The 19,820-nt window shown below is 46.3% G+C and overlaps 1 protein-coding gene across 4 annotated transcripts in view; it reads left to right on the forward strand.

The window, feature by feature from the left end:
* The window catches only part of ARHGAP21 (Rho GTPase activating protein 21), a 450,388-nt gene that overhangs the window by 254,223 nt on the left and 176,345 nt on the right, over nucleotides 1-19,820 (forward strand). For all 4 annotated transcript variants that reach the window (XM_029588677.1, XM_029588676.1, XM_029588679.1 and 1 more), the window contains one exon: nucleotides 2,196-2,274. In XM_029588677.1, coding sequence (XP_029444537.1) covers nucleotides 2,196-2,274 — 79 coding nt within the window. The remainder of the gene's footprint in view (nucleotides 1-2,195; nucleotides 2,275-19,820) is intronic.

Raw genomic sequence — 19,820 nt, forward strand, 5'->3', positions numbered from 1 at the left:
CGTACCTGAAATAGCAGAAGAAAAGATTGTAAAGAATAATTGCTGAGGAAGAAAGACAGGACCCTTGTTCAAAGAACGATGCTGTTGGTCTCAGCTGTCCCTAAGCAGTAATAACCATGGAAGTGCATTCATTTGAAATGGATGAGACCATTTTTGTTTCATGTATGCCCCCTCCCCCCCCCCCCCCAAATGAATGGAGGGTGCCCATAAATATAAACAAAATTTGTTTCATTTGTTTGTTTCTGATTCAAGTTTGTGGCCCATGTAAAAGTGCTGCAGTGAGACTGTATCCATGTAGTGCTTTTTGAGGTAGCAGCCTGAATGGAGCCGAGGTGGGAGATGTAGGCAAGTAGAGAGGATAGAGAAGCAATCAAGATGAAGCATTTATTTAAAACTAGCCTATAGCTGGCATCTGGATTAAGTGATACGGTCATGTGCAAAGAAACTCCATTTTCTCTGTTGGATTTCACAGGAAAAGATTGTGTTTCCAGGAGAGAGAATAATTTTGGCATTGGCAAAGGGTGTGGAGATACAGAAACAATGAATAGCAGTGATTTTTTTTTGTCATTCTGACTCTGCAGTGCACTGCTTATCTGCAGACAGAGAAAGTGAGATTGAAGTGAACAGAAGGGCAGCCTTGTCCATTTCTTCTCTGTCTGACCATCTTTTTATTTGTGTGTGCAAAAGTGGACCATCAGCAGTACTCACACATACACTGTGTATATGTAAGAGAGATATTTTGTACATACTGCAGTTATTTGATGAGCCACCTTGAAAATTCAGACAGTGCTGATGCATAGTTATTCTTCAGAGTAATGGTCAAAAATTTAATTTCTGTGTAGATATATTGAAGAATGTGATTCAGGCTATAAATGCTGTAAAGCCTGATTGAGGCAAACTGATTATTTCTGTTAAATCACTTCTGGTTAACAACATTTTGATATGTATGGTTCATTTTTTTTTTTGTTTGTTTTGGGTTTTTTTTAAACTGTGTCTAGAATTGAATTATGTGAAAAGATCTACTTTTGCAGATGGTTCATAAACAATTAAAGTGATAATGTTACCTAGTTACATTTTTGTGCTAGCAGCTCATTAACTGCAACTTAAAGACATTTTTGCAACACTGGTGCAAATGTAGAATGGTTATGTAGCCATCCCATCCTGGTCAGCTTTAAGGCACGGAGACAAATGGGGAGGGTCATGGACCATGCAAGGCCCCATGACCTCCCAGGGTTCCCACATGGAGGGGGGAGAAAGTCTTTTTCAAGGTCCTTAAGGTTTTGTGTGTCTGGGGCTTTTCTGCACACCAGTCACGTCAAAAACCACTCTTCAGTTTGTTCAAAATAAAATCTCTACTGAAATTTATGATAGGAAAAACAGTCCAAACAATCTGGAACACCAGTGATTAGTGTTCTGTGAGCATAAAGTCCAAATATACAACTCAGTCTTTCACACGCCCCTTCCCACTAAGGTAAGCTCTTCTGGACATCTACCCTTCTATTCTGGGTCCTCGCAGTAGTTTGTGGGTCTGTAGGATCCACTCAGTTCCTTCCTCTTCTTTTAGATGAGCTGCTGGCATATTTTCTGGATCAGCCAACACTCTGTGTACTTTCCCAGCAAACTGTTCTCCCTTGAGGACACCATACACTCATCCAAGATTCAACAGAACCCCTTGCTCTATTGAGTCTCCTCAGAATATGATAGTTTCTCTTCCTTTTATCCTCTGGGTTCCCAGATACTTCCCTTCCTGGATCCCTGAAATTCTCCTGTTGCTTTTCTCCCCAGGCCTTTCCTGTGGAGGGATAAGACCCACTAATTTGTCCTCCGCAAGAATACCCCTATAAACCTTCAGCCTGTTCTAAGGCTGACTTCGACCCTCTCAAGGCCTCTTGCATCATATGAGTACTGGGATTTTGTTAACTCTTAAACACCTCCCAAAAAGATGCGGTACACTATACTAACGTACTTTACTACACTGACTTCATGCATAGGGACAGGATCTGGCTGGTGACCTCTGACACACACTGCTAGCAAGCTTGACACATTGAGGCCACAAATGCCATACAATTAAAGGGGAACCATTGCTAGAAAGTGGCAGAATGGGGTACTCTGTCATCTACACAGGACAGAGCAGGTATTGATTTTTTTCGTTTTCTGAAGTATGTTGTAATTCTGTTTCATGCTTTCTCCTTCAGGTGACCGAATTGTAAAAGTAAATGGCGAAAGCGTTATTGGAAAGACATACTCTCAAGTAATTGCTTTAATTCAAAACAGGTAAGAGAATTTATTTTATTGAATTGGTGCATTTTTTTAAACTCTTTATTTGTAAGATTTTCAAGGCATACATAAGGCAAGATTCTAAACAAACTCATAATTCAGTAACATTTACAGCTCAATAGTGTGATACAGAGCAGAGATTTTGAACAATATGCATGTTTCTGGCTGTTGACATTCTTTATGAAGTAATCCGTTCAAATGTTACCCTCGGACAATCTATATTCATGGTACAATCCCCAAACTTGATTATGTTTGAACTGCTCGTGTTTTAAAGCATATCTTAATTGCTCAATATTAGCCAACTCTCCTATCTGTGCCCTCCAGTAAACTAAACAGGGGTTTCACTTCTAGAATGTGGCTATCGTGAGCCGAGCAGCAAGCAAAGGTTTACCCAATAGACCTGAAGTTATTTGGAATCCCTGACCCCACCCAACTACCCAGTAACCCAACCTGAGAGGAAATGTGTATGGGGAACCTAAAATGTTCGCTGTCTCTTGGGTTACTCTTTCTTCTAACTACCATACCCCCCGGCAGAACTACCACATGTACACATCAACCTTAGAATCAGAGACGGATATCATAAACTGCATACATTTAAAACGTCTAAAGCCCCTCCTAAACTACGATGACTTCCGGTCCGTGCTTCAAACTCTTATTTTTTTCTAATTTACATTACTGTAATCCCCTTTTAATGGGTCTCCTTTCCAGTATCCTAAGGCCAATTACTTCAAAACGCCACAACAAGAATTTTAACAGGCGGAAAAAAATATGATGATATGCCAACATAAGAAATTGCCATGCTGGGTCAGACCAAGGGTCCATCAAGCCCAGCATCCTGTTTCCAACAGAGGCCAAACCAGGCTACAAAAACCTGGCAATTACCGAAACACCAAGAAGATCCCATGCTACTGATGCAATTAATAGCAGTGGCTATTCCCTAAGGGCCGGATTTTAAAAGCTCTACGCGCGTAAATCACCTTACGCACGCCGGGCCTATTTTATAAAGGCCCGACGACACACATAAAGCCGCGGGACGCATCTAAGTCCGGAGGCTTGCAAAAAGGGGTGGTCTGGGGGCAGGGCATGGGTGGGGCAGGCTGGGGGCGGGGCTAGAGGCCTCTGGCATAGTGGCCATTTGCCGCTGTGTCGGAGGATTGCGTGCTGGCAGGCTGCCAGCGTGTGCAACCTGTGCCTGCCTGGAAGCAGGCACAAAAGGTTTGATAAAAATTTTGGCCGGGGTTAGAGTAGGGCTGGGGGGAAGGAGTTGGGTGGGAAGGTTAGGGGGAAGGGAACGGGGGAAGCCTGCGGGCGTCGGTACGCACAAGGTGCACTAGTGTGCCTACCTTGTTTGCATTACATTGGCTACCGATAAAATACAGGATAGATTTTAAAGAATGTTTATTACATAAATCAATGAAAAGGTTGAATAGCTAAATTCAGTCATTCATTTACATACTCCTCAACTGAACTTAAGATCCACAAATAAAGGCCTTTTGACAGTTCCTTCAGTTCGCACCACGTACCTGAGAGAGCTATTTCAGTGGCCAGTCCTAAATTATGGAATTCTATGCCCGTGGATTTAAGGCTGCAAAAATACTTTTCTGTTTTTAATAAAGGACTGAAGACTTGGCTTTTTAAACTAGCTTATGAGAACAATGTCTAAGTAAGGCAGTTTTTATATTTCAGCCTGTGGGACATTCTGATTTTAGTCTAGGAGTGAGTTTCTTCCTTTTTACTTTCCTTTTATTCTTATTTATTATATTTAACTATATCTTTTTGGTGTGTTAGTCCCACAATATTTTAACCTTGCTTTGCGTGTTTTTATTTTTTGATATGATTTCACCTGTTATTAACTTATTTATTTCTGTGTTGTAAACTGTTGTGATTGACTTCAGAACAACGGAATATAAATACAACAAATAAATAATTTCCTGTCTCCCCACATCCTCTCCAACAAGTACTCTCATCAGGAAACAGTTTTGAGTAATAAGTTGGGATATGATAAGGTCCTATGTAGCAGCTTAATCATCGGCTATACCCGTCTTTTGCAAACAGCTGCGGTGTGCCGCCAATCAGATTCCTCTCCAGTCCTTCACATTAAGAGATACACCAAGGTCTACATTCCATTTATCTATCATAGTTTGTGAAGTCTTTGAATTGAATTTCCCTTAAAGGATTCCCCAGTACATGGCCATGATACTCTTAATGCGAGCTCCAGGTTCCCCGAGATACACTTCCTGTTGTGATTCCTCCTGTGGCCGGATCCATGGAAGGCCTCTTACCTGCCAGCTTGCTTCTCGACTCCGGCCACCACCTTGCTGGCACGGCAGGAGCCGTGCCGGGACTCCCCAATGCGGCAGGAGGCTGCCGAAGTTCCCTGCTCTCTCCGGGGGAGGGGCCCTCATCCCCATTCTCTTCCGTGGCAGGTGCCGCCCTGGACCTCCTCCCTCGCGGCTCGGACGCCGCCACTCCCTCGTCGGGCCTGGTTGACGCTTGCTCTGGCTCCTCCTCACACTGCTTCTGCAGGGCCGCTGTCCAGGGTCCTGCAGACTTCCTCTTCCTGCTCCTCTTAGGGGTGGGCCCACGTCTTCCTTCATAACTTAAAGGGCCAACTCAGGTGTGGCCCTCTTTGGACTCCTCCCTTGGGTGTTCCTGGTTCTACCCTACAAAAGGGCTCCGAGCTCAGTCCATGTTCGCCTTGGCAAGGAGCTAGTCCTCCTGGGAGCTTCTCCTCCCTTGGACTTAACTGCATCCTGTTCCTGCCTGGCTTCCTCTGTTCCAGTCCTGATATCTCTGTTGTTCCAGTCCTTATGTCCACGTCCAGATGTCCTTGTCTCGATGTCCCAGGTCCTGAGTACTCGTGCCTCCGGAGGTTCCTTGCTTTTACCTTATCCAAGATTCCGGTTCCAAGTTCCGTGGTTTTAAAGACTGTTCCTGTTCCGACACCGGAGAATCCAAGGGGTAACTTGTCCTGACCTGTGTCCATGTCCAGAGCTTGCCCGCTCCTCCCGTGGTCCGTGACCAGCATCCGGCTGTGTGGGGCACGCAGAGGACAGTGTAGTCTGTAACCAGCCTACGCGCTGTGTAGGGTGCCTGAGGGACCTTGCTTGCCATGTCTCGTCCCCTGTGTTCCAAGCTCCACGTCTTGTCTTCAGAGTTCCAAGCTCCAGTCCCAGACTAGGGTTAGTCTTGCCGCAAGGGCACACATCCCTCGTCCTGCTCTGGGGATGCGCCCCCTTCCACTGCAGCGCAACACTTCCATACCATTGGAAGATGTGTATTTTATTTTTGAGAATAATATATTATTTGCTATAATTTGATTTTAACCATTTGGGTGTAGTTAAATGTACTACATTTCCAAATCTCAGAACAGGTTCTATTCTTTTTACAAGTACACTCAAAATGTGTAAATCAGTTATAAGTGATCTCAAGCAAAGGTGAGCAAACTTTATTTATTTATTTTTAAACAATGGGCTACATTTGAGACTCTTGCATACACCAGGTCTCAGGAAAGGGGGGGTCCTCCCACAGAGTTTCAGTTGAAGAGGGGCCCGCTCTGTCCCTGTTCCATTCCATTTTGTATTTATTACCCACCTTTTTTTTTTAAATAAAGAACTCAAAGTAGTTCCCTGCCTCATGGCCTACTTCATCTCCCTCCTCTCTTACCCCACTCTTTGACCTGCCACACCTCTTCCCTCTCACCCCGAATCCTGCCACATCTCTCCTCTCTTGTCTGTCCTCCATAATGTAGCTCTATTTCCTCCCCATCCCCTGCTCAGCATCTATCCCCACCTCTGTCTCTCTTCCCTTTCCACTCCTCTTTCTCTGTTCACTTGGCTAAGGGAGGCTGATCCAGCACCTTAAAGCTGATGTCTCAATCTTCAGGCCACGGCAAGGGTCAGAAATTCAGCATGGCATATCTAAGGCCAAGCACACTCTCAGACTCTGCCATGGCCCCACTCCTTTCTCTAACACAGGCTTCCTGTTTCTTAGGAAACCCATGCAAGGGGTGGGCCCCAGACTCAGAAGCCCTGTCCAGAATTTGTATGCTTTGCTGCCAGTGCCTTATCAAAACCTATTCAGTCCTGGCAAATTTTATAAGGGGGGGGGGGAGAAGTACTGCTCCCTTCCACCCCCCTTCCCACCCATGCCTCTGGGGCTAGGGTCTGGGTCTGGGTAAGATGTTTGAGAGCCTGCCAGTGCTATTGCATTTCCTCCTTTCTCACAGGACAAGCAGGATGGTAGTCCTCGCATATGGGTGACATCACAGGATGGAGCCTAATCACGGAAAACTTCTGTCAAAGTTTCCAGAACTTTGACTGGCCCCTACTGGGCATGCCCAGCATGGCACTAACCCTGCAGCCAGCAGGGGTCCCCCTTCAGTCTTCTTTTTTCTGCGCAGCAGTAGCCTTGCGGTTTAGGAGCTCTGAAGAGATTCCTGACAGGAATTTTCCTCACGGATTTAATAAAACTTAAATTGCCCCACAGGGGTCCCTCCTCTATCTTTCTCAGGCCGCGGTACTCCGGTAAGTTCTTTCACCGTTTTTCGTCGATTACCATCGAGTTTGGCCCTCGCGGCCTACGGGCCGTCGACTGTACCGCGGCTCGATTTTCCTATGGCCATGGCGTCTGGTTTTCGTCTGTGCCCGGACTGTACTCGCACCATGTCTATCACAGACCCTCATAGAGTCTGTATATTGTGTTTAGGTCGTGAGCACGATGTCCTGACTTGCACCAAATGTGCCCTCATGACACCTAAAGGTCGCAAAGCCAGAATGGAGAAAATGGGACTCCTTTTCCGTGCTCACACACCGACGCCGTCCATCGCATCGTCTTCAGAACCGGCACCGTCGAAGTCGCACCACCATCGACAATCGTCCAGTGACCGCCCGCCATCTACGTCTCCACCGCCATCGACTCCCGGCCCTTCCCCTCAAGATAGAGGGGATCGTAGGGAGAAACATCGCCACCGGCATCGTAAGTCTCGGACTGTCGAGGGAGTGAAATCATTGACCTCGCCACTGTCCGAGCCTCCATCGAAGAAGCCCTGGCCAGGAACGGCACCGTCCACTCCTGCGACCGGGACATCGAGGCCACCCTCACCCGATCGGGGTTTGGGAGTCGCGATTCCGCCTGTAAAGGTGGTCCCCTCCGACTGTGCCTCAGCCTCCCTCTTCCGTTACGGAGCTGGGTCTTGTTACCCCAGGTCTCCGGGAAGAACTGGACCGGCTGGTCCAGGAGGCCATCGACAAGGCAATGCAACAACTCCAGGTCCCACCGGCACCGAGAGTGGAACCGGTCACCGACCCGATTCCAGCAGCGCTGGCACTGCTGCTATCCCGGATTGAGGCGCTCATAACCGCCCTTCCACCGGTGATTCCAGGGTCTCCGATGGCTCCGGTTCGCTCCCCGATGATAGCTTCATCGGGAGGAGAAACACCGTTCCGCATTCCTCCTTCAGGGGTATTGCCTCAGCCATCGATGCCATGTCGTCCCTCGCCACCGACTCATTCATCGGGGGCGATACGCACATCGGCGCCACCGGTGCCTTCGATGCCTGTACCGATACCCCCCAGGGGGTCCTCGGTGCCCCCGCTGATTCCTTCGATTTTCTCGGAGCCTCAGCCGGGCCCTTCGGGTATCCAACCCCCTTCTTGTCCTACAGGTCAGCCTGCTGATCCTTATGACAACTGGGGTGATGATACCTCCGCAGACACCAATGATTTACCTTCACCTCCCTCTCCTACTGAAAGTAGAAAACGTTCTCCTCCAGAGGACCTCTCTTTCATTAATTTTGTGAAGGAAATGTCGGAATTGGTCCCTTTTCAGCTTCAGACGGAGCAAGATGACAGGCACCAGATGATGGAGCTTCTCCAATTCCTGGATGCCCCTAAAGTGATTACTTCCATTCCCATTCATCAAGTTCTTCTTGACCTCCTCAAAAAGAACTGGGAAAACCCCGGATCCATTGCTCCAGTACACAGAAAGGCTGACTCTACTTATCTAGTGCATTCAGCACCTGGCTTTCAAAACCCTCAGCTTGACCACCACTCAGTAGTGGTAGAATCAGCTCAAAAGAAAGCAAAAAGGACGAAGCCATACGCCTCTACACCTCCTGTCAAGGAACACAAGTTCCTAGACAATATTGGTCGATGAGTGTTCCAAGGGGCCATGCTCATTTCCAGAATTGCTTCATACCAGCTGTACATGACCCAATACAATAGGGTCATTTTCAAGCAAATACAGGATTTCTCTGAAACCCTGCCCGATCAATTCCATGAACAACTTCAAACCCTTCTCAACAAGGGGTTTGAGGCAGGAAAGCATGAGATCCGAACAGCTTATGATATCTTCGACACCTCTACTAGAGTGTCTGCAGCTGCCATTTCAGCAAGACGCTGGGCATGGCTCAAATCTTCTGACCTTCGCCCAGAAGTACAAGATAGGCTCTCTGACCTGCCCTGTGTAGGGGATAAATCTATTCGGAGAACAGATTCAGCAAATAGTTGCTGAATTAAAGGACCATCATGAGACCCTTAAGCAGCTCTCATTGATGCCTTCTTACTTCCCTTCAATAAGGACTCTAAGAAGTCATTCTTCCGCCCAAGGAAGTATTATCCCCCACCAACAAGTTCCCGAGTTACGAGGCCTTATCAAAAATCTCAGCCTCGTCAGCCCCGGAAGCAAAAGCCACTAGCAGCTTCCCAGCCGGGGCCTGCTTCAGGTTTTTGACTTTCACTCTGAGAGCAGCAGCCTAATCCCTCTGCCAGGCATACCAGTGGGAGGTCGATTAGGCCACTTTCAAGGAATGTGGCAATCAATCACAACCGACCAATGGGTGCTAGCAATCATTGCTCAGGGTTACCACCTGAACTTCCTTACTCTTCCACCGGACTCCCCACCTCTACAAGCATGGAGAGTAACCGACCATTCTGTCCTTCTGGAGCAGGAGGTTTCCCTTCTTCTCCAGTTAAGAGCAATAGAACCCATTCCTCTTTCACAACAAGGCCTAGGGTTCTATTCCCGGTACTTTCTGATCGGCAAAAAATCAGGAGGACTTTGTCCAATTCTGGAACTACGTGCCCTCAACAAGTACCTCCAACGAGAAAAGTTCAAGATGGTAACCTTGGGCTCGCTTCTACCTCTTCTACAAAGAGGAGACTGGCTCTGCTCTGGACCTTCAGGACGCATACACCCACATTGCGATAGCTCCAGCTCATCGGAAGTACCTCCGGTTTTTACTAGGCCCACGGCACTATCAATACCGGGTGCTCCCATTCGGCCTAGCATCGGCACCATGAGTTTTCACCAAATGCCTCGTGGTTGTCGCAGCCTTTCTCAGGAAAGAAGGTGTTCACATCTACCCCTATTTGGATGACTGGTTAATCAGGGCCCCAACCCAGCAAATCGCTCGGTCATCCCTGAATCTGACCCTGCACACTCTAATTTCTCTAGGATTTCTTGTCAATTACGAGAAATCCTATTTAGTCCCATCTCAAACCTTATCCTTCATTGGGGCAGACTTGGACACCTTACAGGCAAAAGCCTTTCTACCTCAACAGCGAGTGCCAGACCCTCGTGTCTCTAGCCCACCAGTTGCAGTCTCAGTATACAGCAACAGCTTGCCAATTCCTCGTCCTGCTGGGACACATGGCGTCCTCAGTCCACAATGGATTCAAGCGATTCAAGCGATTCAGCCTCTGTCAACCATTGTCCACATCACCGACGCACTCCGTCTATCTCTCGCCTGGTGGAAAGATCAGAACAATCTCCTCCAGGGCTTGCCTTTTCATCTACCAGATCCTCAACTCATTCTCACCACCGATGCTTCCAACCTCTGCTGGGGAGCTCATGTGAACGATCTACAGACACAAGGATCTTGGTCTCCAGAGAAAGCTAAACACTAGATAAATTTCCTGGAGCTTCGAGCAATCCGATATGCTCTCAGAGCTTTTCAGGATTGCCTATCAAATCACGTCATCCTGATTCAGACGGACAATCAGGTGGCCATGTGGTACATCAACAAACAGGGCGGCACAGGCTCCTTCCTTCTGTGTCAGGAAGCTGCGCAGATTTGGGCGGAAGCGCTCTCCCGCTCGATGTACCTCAGGGCCACCTACTTGCCGGGAGTGAACAATGTCTTGGCAGACAAACTGAGCCGTGTCTTCCAGCCGCACGAGTGGTCGCTCAATCTCTCGGTAGCTACCTCCCTCTTCCAGCAATGGGGTTATCCCCAAATAGACCTCTTTGTGTCCCCTCAGAACCACAAAGTGGAAAATTACTGCTCCCTCATTCGGAGCGAGCGCTCTCAGCCCAGAGACGCATTCTCCCTCTCATGGGCAACCGGTCTGCTTTATGCATTCCCTCCACTTCCTCTTCTCTCAGACTCTCGTGAACCTACGTCAGGACAAGGGAACCATGATCCTGATAGCACCTCATTGGCCACGCCAAGTGTGGTTTCCCATACTCCAGGATCTCTCCATCCGCAGGCACATTCCCTTGGGAACGGACCCGCATCTGATCACTCAAAACGACGGATGCCTACTCCATCCCAATCTTCAGGCCTTGCCCTGACGGCATGGATGTTGAAAGGTTAATCCTTCAACCACTTAACCTTTCAGATTCAGTTTCTCGTGTCCTGATTGCTTCACGGAAGCCTTCCACAAGAAAATCTTATTCCTATAAATGGAAAAGGTCACATCATGGTGCACTTCGCAATCCCTTGATCCCTTTTCCTGTCCAATTCCAAAATTTTTGGACTATCTCTGGCATTTATCAGAATCAGGTCTAAAGACCTCTTCAATCAGAATGCATGTCAGTGCGGTAGCCGCCTTCCATAAAGGTGTCGGGGATGTCTCTATCTCGGTACAACCCCTCGTAACACGTTTTCTTAAAGGCTTGCTCCATATCAAGCCACCTTTACGTCCTCCAGCCCTTTCTTGGGTCCTTAATCTGGTTCTCGGTCGGCTCATGAAACCACCTTTCGAACCTCTCCACTCCTGTGACCTTAAATATCTCACATGGAAAGTGATTTTCCTTTTAGCTATCACTTCAGCTCGCAGGGTTAGTGAGTTACAGGCCCTAGTTACCTATCCGCCTTACACTAAACTCCTGCAGGACCAGGCGGTACTCCGCACTCACCCTAAATTTTTACCTAAGGTAGTTTCGGAGTTTCACATTAATCAATCCATCATACTACCTATCTTCTTCCCCAGGCCCCACTCCAACCCAGGGGAACAGGCTGTACATACCCTCGACTGTAAACGGGCTCTAGCGTTCTACCTAGACCGTACAGTTGCCCACAGGAAGGAGCACTCAGTTATTCGTCTCTTTCCATCCCAACAAATTAGGGCAACCTGTGGGTAAGCAGACTCTTTCCTCCTGGTTGGCGGACTGCATAGCTTTTTGCTATCAGCAAGCAGGCATTCCTTTTCAAGACCGTGTTAAAGCACACTCTGTGAGGGCCATGGCGACTTCAGTAGCACACCTACGATCGGTGCCGCTTCCTGACATTTGCAGGGCTGCCACCTGGAGCTCACTCCACACTTTCGCAGCCCATTATTACTTGGATAAGGCCGGAAGACAGGATTCCATCTTTGGCCAATCTGTCCTGCGTAACCTTTTTCCAACGTGACGTACCAACACCCTTCCGCCTGCCCAGTGGGGTTCAGGATGCCCTCTACCAAATTTCACCCCAGTTGTTGTACCTGTTGCACGCCGTTGGGTACATTTGATGCGTGTTAGGACATCCTCAGCTCGATACTCACCCATATGTGAGGACTACCATCCTGCTTGTCCTGTGAGAAAGCAAATGTTGCTTACCTGTAGCAGGTGTTCTCACAGGACAGCAGGATGTTAGTCCTCACGAAACCTGCCCGCCACCCCGCGGTGTTGGGTTCGTTTCTTATTTTATTTTTCGGCACTACCTGTAGCTTTCAAAACAAGACTGAAGGGGGACCCCTGCTGGCTGCAGGGTTAGTGCCATGCTGGGTATGGCCAGTAGGGGCCAGTCAAAGTTCTGGAAACTCTGACAGAAGTTTTCCGTGATTGGGCTCCATCCTGTGATGTCACCCATATGTGAGGACTAACATCCTGCTGTCCTGTGAGAACACCTGTTACAGGTAAGCAACATTCGCTTTTTCTGGACTGTTGGAATATAAAGATAGGGAAAGAGGGCACTGATCCAGGTAGAAACTGAGAAGACTTTTTCTATATGCTTCCTTCCTGCTGGCTCTGTGATCAATTGATCTTTTTTTTTTTTTTTGCCACAAACCCAGAAGCTGTGCCTGTGGCAAAAAATAAATAGAAGACCAGCTAATCGCGGGGCTGGCAAGAAAGTGGCATGAATAGACAGCATACTCCTTTCTGCCTGGATTGGATGGAAGCTGAGAGAGGTGTGGGGGCAGGAAGGCCAAGTAAGGCACTGCAGGCCAGAAGAAAGACAATCTAAGGCTGGTTTTGGCCCACAGGTTATGGTTGGCCCACTTCTAATCTGAAGTTGTTTTCTAAAGCCAGGATAATAAAATATCATACAGTGTAAGTAGGTCAGGGGCATGCATCTCATTGAAGGCCATACCTCACAGAATCTAACATGTTACTGTCTAGTTACAAGAGGGGGCCTAAGAGTTTTGAATATGTCATTTTGGACTATATATTGTGTCCTTTATTTTGTGTAGGTTTGCCCACTGCTTGGACTTCTCAAGTCCATAAATGCATATAAGGACTTTTAAGCAGTGAAATATCTAACTAGAGTAAACAATTAAAGAATAATTGTTACATCAGGGGTGTCCACTTCTAGTCCTCGAGGGGGGGGGGGGGCTGGGGGGGTGGTGGTCTTGAATCCACTTTGCAGGAACTCCCATCAGAAATCCTAGCAGATGAAACTAGCTTATCTCCATCAGGCATGTTATCCCACTCTGTAGAGGAGTCCTGCCAACATTCAGAGGATAAAGAGTGAGGCACGGCCAACTGGGACCATCTCTGAGAGCTGTCTCCTCTGAAATGAGGTTCCCACACCATTCACCACATCTTTCTTAGGCGTCATGGGTTAGCATTCCTCCACAATTCAGTTCAGAGTAGAGGGTCTACAGAGATCCCCTTACACCTCTTACCTGACATGCCATAGCATTCCTCACTTCCAGAAAAATTATCATATTCCCAGATGCCTTAAAAACCTGGGTAAGCCCATCGGAGTCATCTGGAGGAATAAGGATCTTTGGCCTACTTCAGGTTTTGGAAATCCCCCTCCAAGCCAGAAGCAATCCAGTCTCATCAGATTCTTCAGGACCTGCAAACAAGAATATGGGATAATCTGTCGTCCTGCTCCTCAGTAGCCAGGAAATTGGATCTCAAATATAGAGTCCAGCAGGCATTTGGTTTTCACATAGTTCAACTGCCCCACCAGTCAATAATGGTGGAGTTGGCCTTAAGAAATTGCCATGCTGGGTCAGACCAAGGGCCAAGAAGATCCAGATTTTTACCAACACACCATCTAGTAAGGACCCAAGTTACTGGGCAGCTTCAAGAAGAAAGTCTTCCAGAGCTCAATGCTGAATGTCTGCATTGTGGCCCACCAGCTATGTATAGTGCAATACTTAAATGACTGTATCAATAAGTTGAATCCCCTTTTTAATCCTCTTCTGAAGTCCCTGAATTGGGGAGATGAAAGAGAGAGTATGAGTGGTATCTCTCATCTGGTTGGTGTATGAGTCCTTCAGCATAATGGCTAGGTTCTTAGCAGCAACTATTGGGGTGCACCAGATAAGCCTGGTTGAGGGCTGGAAGTCTATGGAAAGACATCCGTGAGAAACTGGCTGATGTCCCGTGTTCTGGGAGACAGTCTTTTTGGGAATAAATCAGAAAAACTGCTGCCCAAATTAAGGAGCAACCTGTGGCCATCCAGTCCCTGTTAGCAGTGACTTTCCAGTCTTCCACCTCCAGGCAATCTTACTTTGCTTTTAAGTGGTCCTTCTTTCAGAGATACCACTTTCATCATTTTAAGAGATGTTGTGCCACGCATGCTCTGCTACAGCAGCATCTTCCAGCTCGAAGTTGCTTGCGTCAGATGAGTCAAACCAAACATCCGCAGCAGTCAGTCCAAACCCAAGGGCTAGTTTTTGATGAGCTATATTCTGTAGGATCCGACACCTCTGATAGAGGGGAGGATCCAATTGTTCTGCAAAAAGTGGAGGAAGAACTCCAAGGGCTGCTGGGTCTTCAAAATTGTGGAATCTAGTTACTCTTTGCACTTCTCTATGACTCTAGTGTTTCACCAGTATTTATCCTTCAGTCTAGATCCATCTCATTCAACCCAACTTAGTCTTGAGGTGGAGTTCCTTCTCAGCCAGGATTATTCGGATAGAGCCTCTCCCTCCTGAAAATCATGGTAGTGGGTTTTATTATTACTGTTTTCTTATCCTCAAGAAGTCAAGGGAATTGAGACCCACCCTGAATTTATGAAAACTGAATAGGGGTTCTTATCGGAGAAGTTCAGGATGAATGCCCTTTCAAACGGGGGTCTGGATGTGCAACCTATATCTGAAGGATATGTATGCTCACATCCACATCTATCCATCTCACTGGAAATACCTCAGATTTGTGGTGGAAATGGCTCACTACCAATATTAGGATCTCACTTTCAGCTTCTTCTCAGCCCTGAGGATCTTTACAAACACCTAGCGGTAGCAGCAGCAGCACATCTTTATCCTCGGGGGATTTGTGTTTTCCCTTACTTAGATGTCTGTCTTGTGACAGGACCTTTTTAAGCAGGGATGTTAGACTCCTTGAAGAAGATGATCCAGCTCCTTCAGTCACTAGGTTTCATAGTCAATTTTGACAAGTTAATTCTCATCCCCAAGCAGAAAATCAAGTTTATTCGGGCTTGGATAGATTTGTTAGAGCAGAAAGCACTCCTCCTGTTGCAAAGAGTGCTCTGCCTACGAGCATTGGTCCACAACTTGCTGCAGCAAGATCAAATTCTGATCTAAACATTCCTGTTTGTCCCCAAGCACATGGTGACAGCAGTGCATATGGTTTCTATGATTTATCTGAACAAGAAAATTCTCCATTTGGGTCTCTGCTCCCATTGGGACTAGCTGTGTCTGTACTTGTTAGATGAAAACATCCCTCCCTTGGTAGTTGAAACCAGTGATCTTGGAAGTAGGTTCTCCTCTAGTTTTACCTCACCAAGTGTCGACAGTGATGGATACATCCATCAAAGGGTGGTGCTCGGGTACATGTTTGTTCTGAACTCAAATGACCTGATCAACAAAAGTCTTAGAGGTACGAGCCATTCGGCATGCATTGAGAGTATTCTCTCATCTTCAGGAAAAGAGAATTCTGATCCAAACCAACAACCAAGTAGCAATGTTCTATGTGAACATGCAAAGGGAGGAAAAGGGTCTTGGACCGTCTGCCAGGAATCTGAGATTTTAGGAGTGGGCTCTTTTAGTCATGGATCTTTCTTTTAAGTCACTTACCTTCTTGGAATCTCCAGCATGTTGGCGGATCGCCTCAGCAGTCTTTGACTCCACAAGTGGTTTATCGACCAGAAAGTGGCAAACAGGCAATTTGATTTATTTAGTTAGTTAAAAGTTTTTATATACCACACTCCAAAAAATTGTTTGGGGCAGTTTACAAGATTACATTTATAGTATAAAATATGTAAAACAAAACATTATAATGAACAAATTAAAATTATTAATACATCATGTTTCTAACTCTGCAAACTATTAAATACATCAAAGGAGATATATTGTCTGTTCAGTGCCAGTGCTGATTAGAGGAATTTCTCCTTATTTAACTTGATGTCGAATACCTTTTTAAATAGGAAGGTTTTAAAATTTCTTTTAAAATTCTTTTAGTTATGTGCCTGCTTGCAGGAATGGACAGTCAGTTGGCTTGTCCATGTCAGAAAGCAACAGGAAAGTTCACCAACTTTTGCTGCATTCTTTAAAGCAAATTCAGAAATACTCTGGATGCTTCTGCTGAAGTAGATGCATATCTGTTACATGGATTTCTATTACTTCCACTGTTGGTGAGGATGGTGCAAAAGGTACCCCAGCATGACCCAGACAATTATGGTACTCTTACCTTATCAAGTTGTCAGTTCATCTGTGATCCCTCTGGGAACTAACCCGCACCTGCTGATATAAGTGGAGGAATTGTCTGTCATCTGAGCCTTGATGGATTTTAAATCATCTAGCCCCAAAATGCTCATATTTTACAAATCATTCATAAAGGAAAAAATGACATACGTACTATCTGAGCTATTTGGTTATGCAAGAATCTAAAACAACCCCCACACTTGTACCACATCTTTATTGTGTAACTTTACTCCTGATATAATAGAGGTAGCAGATAAGTCCTATTTGATTTTCTTGACCATAACATCTCACACTTAATCTGGATTCAGTTTAAATGTATGGTCCAAAAGCAAAGTTGCTAGGATCTTGAAACACTCATTCAGATTACCCACTAGATAAGACTGATCTGTCTTCATATGCACCACTAACTGGATATCATCTGCAAACATGAAAAACTGGATTCCAAAATTTGAATAAGACTTGCCAATGAAACAATGTATAAATTGAAGAGTAATGGAGAGACTACCAATTCTTGTACCCTACACAAAATCTGTGTACCAGATGATATTGATTAACCCCAAACAACCTGCTGAGTATACTCACTCAAAAAACACCTTATCCATTTTAGAGCCGTACCTTTAACACCCTCCACTGCCAACTGTTCCTGAAATACATCATTCGCCACAGTATTGAATTTAGCAGACTGGTCTAACAGTCTCCTGTCTGCATGCACTTGAATAATGTCAATCAAGGCCATCAACGATATTGCCATACTCCAACTGCATCTAAAACCAAATTGTGAAGGCTAAAATCTCTCTTGGCAACAAACCCAAGAATTGCTCAAAGACAGTCTTCTCCAAAACGTTACTAAAAGAGGTCGAATTAAAACAGTATGATAGTTTGCCAGAAACTCCCCATCTACCCCAATCTTCAACAATGGATGCATGAAATCTTATTTTAACTGCACTGGTACACAACCCTGAGATAGACCAACATTCAAAATAGAAGAGAGAACCATAATCCCACCTCCTTCGAAGCAATTCAGTTGGAAAAACATCACGTGAACAATTAGTAACCCTCATATCTTTAAACAATAAGCTCAGTCCTGTCAATGTCAAATTATGAAATTCCCCCAATTTCTCACTCCCCAGAGAATAGGAGAACTCTGAATTTTCAGTCCCTCTATTTGTCACTTCCTGTGCCCCCACCACTTCCAAATCTCTACCTACTGGGGGATAAACTGGACCTGATCCTTGAACTCTACTATCACTCTCAACATTTGACTCATTTCCCTGTAGAACTGACAATGTAAAGATTCTAAGTCCAGTATTCTGTCATCTCAAAGGATCATTCTCCTATTTCCTCCAAAAACATTATACTTTTTGAATTACAACACAGTCCAAATTATCTGGTTTTTTTCTTCTAAGAAATCTGAAAACTGATCACCTGAAAAAATTTCCCCGATATTGGGTGCTGAACAAAGCTTTTCAAATGCTGAAACAATTGTTTTGGTCTGTGCTAGTTGTAATCTCTTTAAGCTTGCTTAACTGCATCTTTATATCGTTGTCTTTGGGACTTACGTAAGACTTACATGATGGGTCCTTCCACCACTGCCATTCTAAATGTTGCATCTAACATTTTACAAGCTTAGGTCCCTTATGAAACCAAGGAGCATCTTTGCTCCTTGATTTAACAACTTCCTTTTGTGGGTATATCTTATCTAATATTCACCTGGAGGAATTTTCCTACCCATTCAATCTTTGATCAGGTGATAGAGCAGTTGATAAACCAACTCTCCTTTATAGCTAAATTATCAGCAATAGTTCTGGCCCAAATGTAGTCTGTTGACAAATCCAACATAAATGATAGAATGTAGCCAAAACTAATGAAGAAATGTGTATTTATTTTTTTAAATTGCTTGTTACCTGCTTATCACAATAGTCATTCTAAGTGAGGAATATAGTACAAAAACAAAGAATAGAAACAAAAAAATACAAACATCTTAAAATAAATATATGAACATAGGAAATAGCATAAAATTCAATTCATAGTGAAATTATGGACATTCATAGCTAATTGATAATCTAATTTAATACCCGGACTAGTCACCAAGTGTTTAAATTCAAGGACCACTCCCAATATGCTCAGTACTTTGAGAAACTGCATATTATGTCTTGAGGTCCAGAATACCTCCTATTTTGAAGGAATCAGTTTAAGCCTGTATGGGAATGAAAAGCTAGGCACCACTTCTGAACACACATTTATATTTCAGAGTTTAGCAGTTTGGCTACTCCCAACATATGTGACAAGCTGAAATTTATCATCAAATATGACATTCAGTTAAGAAGAACATAAGAACATGCCATACTGGGTCAGACCAAGGGTCCATCAAGCCCCGCATCCTGTTTCCAACAGTGGCCAATCCAGGCCATAAGAACCTGGCAAGCACCCAAAAACTAAGTCTATTCCATGTTACCGTTGCTAGTAATAGCAGTGGCTATTCTCTAACAGGTCGATACAGTAAGGCCGCGGTAGAAACAGTGCGGCAGTGTCAGGCGCACCCTTCCTCCCCGCACGCACAGTTCTCTTCACTAAGTCCCCGATACTCTCTTCTAATTGCATGCAAATGCATGCCGCGGCTGTGAAGCGATAGGGAAGGGTTATGCCCGCGCAACCCATTTTACTGTATAGGCGCTGAGTACAGCGCCTATACAGTAACCTGGGTGCGCTGGTACCTGTCATTTCAAATGTCATTTCAAATGACATTTGAAATGACAGGTACCAGGAAGTGTAAAAAACAAAAAACCAAAAATATAAAAACCTGAATGTTATAAAAAAAAAAAAAAATTTTTTAAATACCTGTCACTTTCCGAATCGTGCGGTCATCCAGGCAGCGGCGGGAGCCGGAGGGCCGCGTGGATCCAGGCGGCCGGCGGCGGGAGCCAGGTGTTCGATCGAGGCCGCGGGCAGATGGGCGCGTGTTTAATCGAGGCCGCGGGGGCGGGTGGGCGCGCGTTGGTTTCAGGCGGGTGGCAGTGGCGGCGGGATCCGGGTGGGCGCGTGTTTAATCGAGGCCGCGGGCGGATGGGCGCGTGTTTAATCGAGGCCGCGGGGGCGGGTGGGCGCGCGTTGGTTTCGGGCGGGCGGCAGCGGCGGCGGGATCCGGGTGGGCGCGTGTTTAATCGAGGCTGCGGGGGCGGGTGGGCGCACGTTGGTTTCGGGCGGGCGGTGGCGGGATCCGGGTGGGCGCGTGTTCAATCTAGGCCGCGGGCCGGGTCGCACAGGCGCGCATTCATCCAGGCGGAGGAGCCGGAGGTGAAAGCGGCCTCCGGCAGCCCCCACCGGCAGTGAATGAATGCGCGCCTGTGCGACCCGTGCGATTCGGTGCTCAAGGCAGTCACATGCCGTGACGTCACGCCGTGAGCGCCGAATCGCACGGGTCGCACAGGCGCGCATTCA

The sequence above is a fragment of the Rhinatrema bivittatum genome, chromosome 2, assembly GCF_901001135.1.
Source record: "Rhinatrema bivittatum chromosome 2, aRhiBiv1.1, whole genome shotgun sequence".
NCBI lineage: Eukaryota > Metazoa > Chordata > Amphibia > Gymnophiona > Rhinatrematidae > Rhinatrema > Rhinatrema bivittatum.